The following is a 6,000-nucleotide window of genomic DNA, read 5'->3' as shown; positions in this document are numbered from 1 at the left end:
ATGGGCAACGCCACTGGCCGCGCCGCCCGCCGAGTCTTCCCGCCACCCACCGACGTCCCACCTCCGCCGGCCGGGGCTGGACCCTCTTCGTCCCAAGGAGAGGATCCCGTCCGCTTCGTCAGAAAGTTCTTCGACGAGTTCTTGGGATACCTTCGAAAGAAATTCCAAGAACGTGCTAGAGGCCTCCACCTCCGCACCCCGAGTCCTTTCTGGCCGTTCAAGGACTTGCCGGAGCCGGCCCCGGGCACCGACCGCTATGAACCAGTCCAAGATCCCGTCTTCCTCGCTCTGCTGGGGTACCTGATTGAAATCACCTTCAAGGAAGGCTTGGGCTGCCCTCTGAGCAGGGGTCTCGTGGGTCTGTTCCTCTGCGCTCTCCGCGGCGACGACATGGGACTGGAGGCCTTATCCCCCGTGGAGGAGGAGGACGATCCCATCATCGCAACCAAGATCTGGGCGGTCTTTGGGAAGCTCATCTATCTTGGACAGAAGTTCCGAGAGGCGGGGATCAAGTGGAAGGGTGTGTTTGGCGACGGCGATGATTACATCAGGCCAGCTAGTTTTGATGATGATGGAGGCAGTAAGAAATCTTTAATTGCTTGGTTAAGCAACTGCATTGATATAATTCTTTTCAAGAATGCGACAGGATTAGATTGGGTTATTGGTACAGATAGCAATTCTTTTCGTTCTTGACTCAGAATGATGTTGGGCGTTATTGACTTGTGGCGAGATCGTTGAGGGTTCATCGATCAATATATTCCTCTCTTTTTTTTCATTTAATTCTGTAGCTTGTGATTCTTGATTTGATTGGTTGCTAGATTCCATATCCGACGGTGCATTCTAGGTTGGGTTCTTGATTTGGAATGATGTAGTCTTTCTCAATTTGTTGCTAGATTGCCAGGCTCTAGCTGATCCATTAATTCAAACCCGTTCCTTCATTTTTGTTTCGTAGTATATGCTACATCTATTCTTTATTCAAGAATAAAGAATAGAGCTTGAACGCTTCACTGAGGGCTGATTGATTAATGTGGCCTCCTTTTTTAGAATTATTTGGTAGTATATGGTGTGGATTTTTTATTTTAAAATTTAAGAATAGAGCAGGATTTTGATGGAATGATTAGCTTTGTTATATGTATGCAATTTCAGATTGTCCGTGATTGAACTCTGAACTTCTTATATAGTGAAGAAGTTAGATGGTTTTTCATGCTTCATAAGTATTTTAGGGTTAATCCATCAAATTTACTGCAAGCATGCTTTTGTACTGTAGTTCCAAAGAGCATGTTACAAGCATATGGTTCATCATTAATATTACTTATTTCAATGCTTCTTTTCTGTGATTATCACTTGCAATTCTTCTGTTTCATTGGTTCTGCATCTTGTTGTCTGTTTTATGCATGGATTGAGCTTTCTATGTAATTATTCATATGTTTCAAATCATAATTTTCACCTTTTCTCTTTAAAGGGAAGATTGGAGGTGCATGGACTGATTGCTTTTAGCTATGATAGCATTGGTCTTAAGAAAAAGCAGAGGCGTACTGACTTTCTGAATTCACTGGCAGGATCTTCTTTTGGATTGACCATTGGGATAGATTTAGGAACTTCATACACACGTGCTGCTGCTGACGTGAATGGCTCCTTGGAGGGCATACTCAATGACAAGGGAAAGGGCATGACCCCATCGTGCGTGGCATATACTGAGATGCTAATTGGCGAGGATGCGCGGAAGCTGGCATTTGTGAATCCTGAAGGAACTATTCTTAATGCCAAACGACTTATTGGAAGAAAGTGCGCTTTTTTTTTTTTCTCAACCGTTACTGTTCTTGATTTTCCACTTGCTGTAGACGAAAATGCTAATGTTCATGCCGTCTGTAGATTTAGGGACAAAGATGTACAGGAAGACTTGAAGTTTGTCCCGTACGAGATTGTTAACAAGGATGGTAAGCCCTATATTAAAGCGAGGAAGGAAAGGGGCGAGTGGTTTATAAGTCCTGAGGACACTGCTGCACTTCTTCTAGAAAAAGTGAAGGAGGATGCTGAACGCGCACTTGATAGGCCTATCATGGATGCCATTGTTACTGTTCCAGGTAAAAAAAATGTTGTCTGCATGCAAAGTACAGTTATGATTCCTCGCGTTTTAATTTATTTTTCTTTTCTATGCCCCCCAGCTTACTTCAATGTTGCTCAGAGACGGGCTACCAAGGTTGCTTGTGAGAAAGCCCACTTATATTTGGTTAGAATTATCAATGAACCAACGGCTGCTTCTATTGCATACGGTCGATATAAGCAGGTTGGTCAGAAAAACATCCTTGTTTGTCACATTGGCGGTGGGACATTTGATGTCAGCATCTTGATTATTCATAATGGAGCTTTTGTGGTTCTAGCAACTAGTGGAGACAAACTAGGAGGTAATTGATTTATTAGCACGTACAGTTACTGGTTTTTTTCTTAGCAGATGATTTGTTAACACCGTTTTCCTCTTCGATCTCTTTCTTCTTCTTCTTCTTCTCCTGTTTTGCAGGTGAGGACTTTGATAAGACAATAATGCAGCATTTCATAAAAGTGATCAGTAGGAAGCATAGGAAGGACATCAGCAGGGACAGCCAGGCTCTTGCGAAGTTGAGGAGAGAATGTGAACGTGCCAAGAGAGCTTTGGGCAGCCAGCAGGAAGTTCAAATGGTCATTGAATCACTCTGTGAGGGCCTTGATTTCTCTGAGCTACTGACGAGGGACCTGTTTGAAGAGTTGAACAATGATTTGTTCATGAAGATTGTGTGGCATGTGAATGAAACCATGAAGGATGCTGGACTGAACGAGGATCAAATTGACGACGTTGTTCTCACGGGCGGGAGTTCCAAAATTCCTAAGATTCGGCAGCTTTTGAGGGACTACTTTAATGGAAAGGAGCCGGACATGGAGGTGAACCCAGATGAAGCAGCCAGAGATGGTGCAGCTATAATAGGAGACACTCTAAGTGGGAACGGCTGGGGTGATACTAAAGGTTAAATTTTTCACCATAATCATTGCTTTATGTGCGATTTGGTACCTGCAACTACCAAATGATAAAGTGTTTAATTAAGGATTTTGATGAATATTTTGTTTATTTATAATGATATGTGTATACAGACATACTTATTTTGGATGTGGTACCTCCTACCACCGGGACTGGAGCGATGAACACATTGATTCACAGGAACATCATGATCCCAACCATGGAATCTCAAATTTTCACCACTTACCAGGATCAGCAGGGTACTGACTTCGCTCAGGTAAGAACAATTTTTGCTTTTGGTTTGTCTTTTATGCGATTATAAACAAATTTTCTTTCCTTTTCTTTCTTGTTCCTCTTTTTGTAGGTCTTTGAGGAAGAGGACCAAGGGTGCTTGGTTGCAAGGGTGGTGCTTGGGCTGGTCGCGGCGTGTCGGTGTCACTGGTTGTCTTGGCGGTGGTGCTGGCCGTAAAGCTCACCAGATAGGTCTCTCCCTCAACTTCCTTCGTTCCTTCCTTTCTACCTTCTTTTTGGCATTACAAATTCATTTCTCCCCCTTAACCTGAATTCCTGGTGTCTATCTGCTAGCTAATTTGCTAGCCATACCGTAGCCCTGTCCGAGGATGAACAGATACTTTTGTTGGTTTGTCCTGAATTTCTTGGATGATCTTATCCCTCTGGGATATTGTTCGAAATTTTTAACTTGAACCATTTGATGTGAGTCAGCACGAGAAATAATGATGTGAGTCAGCACGAGAAATAATGATGTATAAAGGCTGCTTCCAAGCCTTGAGCCTTGTCAACTTTTGGAGTGGAAAGCTCTACCTAGGACTGCACAATCTCCGATAAGAATTTGAGACCACTTCTGCTGTGGAAAATCTTTCTTTTTACTGTAAAAGGTACGGTCCAGGATAATACCAAACCAACATTAGATTTAGTCTACAAATCCATTATACATATAATAAAATAAATAAAAATTTAATTTTATTATTTATTAAATAAAATTAATATTAGTTGAGAGTATCTAAATCTAAACATAAATATCAAACCCATTATTCTTACTATTCAGAAAATCACTAACTACAAATTTATAATCAATTGAAGAACTAAAGTTTTGCTTTGTTATATAGATCGCCAAGATTGCTAGTGTAAACTCTAAGCTTGATCCATCCTTTGTTTCTATCAATTCTTTTTATCTGGAGAGAAAAAAAATAGAGGTATATGAACTACATATGCTAATCCATAATTCTAAGAAAAACATGATATTTTCACAAGCAAATTTTATGTACAGAAAACATAATCATTTGAAAAATAATAAAGAGTGCAAGATGTACTTATAAATTCAAAAACTAATAAGGAGTATAAGATTTATTTATAAGTTCAAAAACTAGTAATGAGTATAAGATTTACTTACAAGTTTAAAAACTAGTAAGGAGTATAAGATTTACTTACTTCTTTCGTCTTATATCGTCAAACTTCACTAGACGACTCTATTAGACCTATTTAAAGACATTAAAAGTGAGATTAATTTCTATTCGAATTTAAATAATAAGAAAAGGAGACGGTTGGTCGGGTGACAGTGTTCAACGGCTCGGGCAGATTAGGTTTAGACGATTCGCTCAATAAATCGAACTCAATCAGGCCAAGATCAATCAACAAGGTTCATCAATGGAAGTTTTAGGAACTCAATAGGGTCGGATGATCGGTCCATTAGGCAGCCCGGGCAATAGGATAATTTGGGGCCTCTTTTCAGAATCAACTCAGTTTCATAGATGCTAAGCTAAAGATGACTCTTTAGAAAACATCATCGAAGGCCCCTTCCAGAAACATCTCCCAATCCCTGCCCCCCTCCACTCGGAAGTGCGACAATTTAGAAAGCATCATCGAAGGCCCCTTCCAGAACCATCTCCCAATCCCTCACCATCCCTCCACCCCCCCACCCCAATAAATTCCTAAACCCTTCCAACCCAGCCTAAACCTCTCCCAATCTCTAACGCCCCGCCCTGTGCGTGGAGTCTCTCCTACGGCAATTGGGTCCCAACGCCATCGCCTTCTTCGTCCGAAAGTTGGAGGCTAAATCCCTAACCCCTTTCAACCCAGCCGTCGAAGATAGCGAGCTGCGTGGAGTCTCTCCTTCAGCAGTCAGGCCCCAACACCATTGCCTCCATCATCCGGGAGCTGGAGGCCAAACTCAACCTCGACCTCTTCCACAAGGCCGGCTTCATCCGCGACCAGATCTACCTCCTCCCCGGTCCCCACAAGGCCAAACTCATGGCGCCTGGTGAGGATGAGGGCTACGCTTGGCTGGAAGTGAGAGAGAAATTGGATGACTTCATTGTAGTGGGGGCAAAATATGGGGCCCGATGATAGTGTAGCGCTGATTCAAATGAGCCATATTAATTCTCAGTTCTCATCTATCCACTGCAATATTGTTTCTTGATCCAGTTCACCTCGGGCTGCCTTTTTTTTAATACTTTTCATTTGTTATGTTTCTGAGCATTTTCTTCTTATTTATTGCGCACTCATGTTTTTGGACAATGGTATGGGACAAACACTGGGGAAAAAAAGATTGGAACGTGGTTTGGGGTTGTGCAGGTCCCTAGTTTTGCTCGGAGTTTATTGTATGTGACAATTGGTCCTTTATTTCATTTGCTTTACTATTTTATTCTCTTTAGTGCCTCATGATTCCAAATTCATAAGTCTTAAAGAAAGTGGGGTCATCAGCGTATGCTCCATTAATACGTAGAGAGAAATTTGTTTGACTCATTTACAGAAACTTCATCTATTCATAGATATGTGCAGTATGAGCAGACAGATAATTTTTTTACATAACTCAAGTCCAGCAAAAAATGTTTATACATTTCAGCAAAAAATCTTTTTAAATATTTTTTAACAAAAAATAATTATAATAACATTCTTGTTATAAAAAATATCAGCAGTTAATGGCCGACGGTTTTAAGTATTGCTAAAATTTGATGCTTTAGCAATGCTTTTCAAGAGCATCGACAATTTTT

At 41.3% G+C, this 6,000-nt stretch overlaps 1 protein-coding gene across 1 annotated transcript; it reads left to right on the top strand.

Annotated features, from left to right (window-relative positions):
* Positions 1 to 5,353, top strand: LOC103699921 (luminal-binding protein 4-like). The gene is made up of 8 exons (XM_008781914.2): positions 1 to 657; positions 1,463 to 1,785; positions 1,873 to 2,084; positions 2,166 to 2,405; positions 2,519 to 2,998; positions 3,124 to 3,266; positions 3,354 to 3,407; positions 5,087 to 5,353. Exons 1-8 carry the CDS (start codon positions 1 to 3, stop codon positions 5,351 to 5,353), a joined length of 2,376 nt encoding a protein of 791 aa, XP_008780136.2.
* Positions 5,354 to 6,000: the final 647 nt, after the last annotated feature.

This window comes from Phoenix dactylifera, chromosome 18, assembly GCF_009389715.1.
Source record: "Phoenix dactylifera cultivar Barhee BC4 chromosome 18, palm_55x_up_171113_PBpolish2nd_filt_p, whole genome shotgun sequence".
NCBI lineage: Eukaryota > Viridiplantae > Streptophyta > Magnoliopsida > Arecales > Arecaceae > Phoenix > Phoenix dactylifera.
Note: the sequence above shows the minus strand (reverse complement) of the source record. Positions and strands in the feature narration are given on the sequence as shown.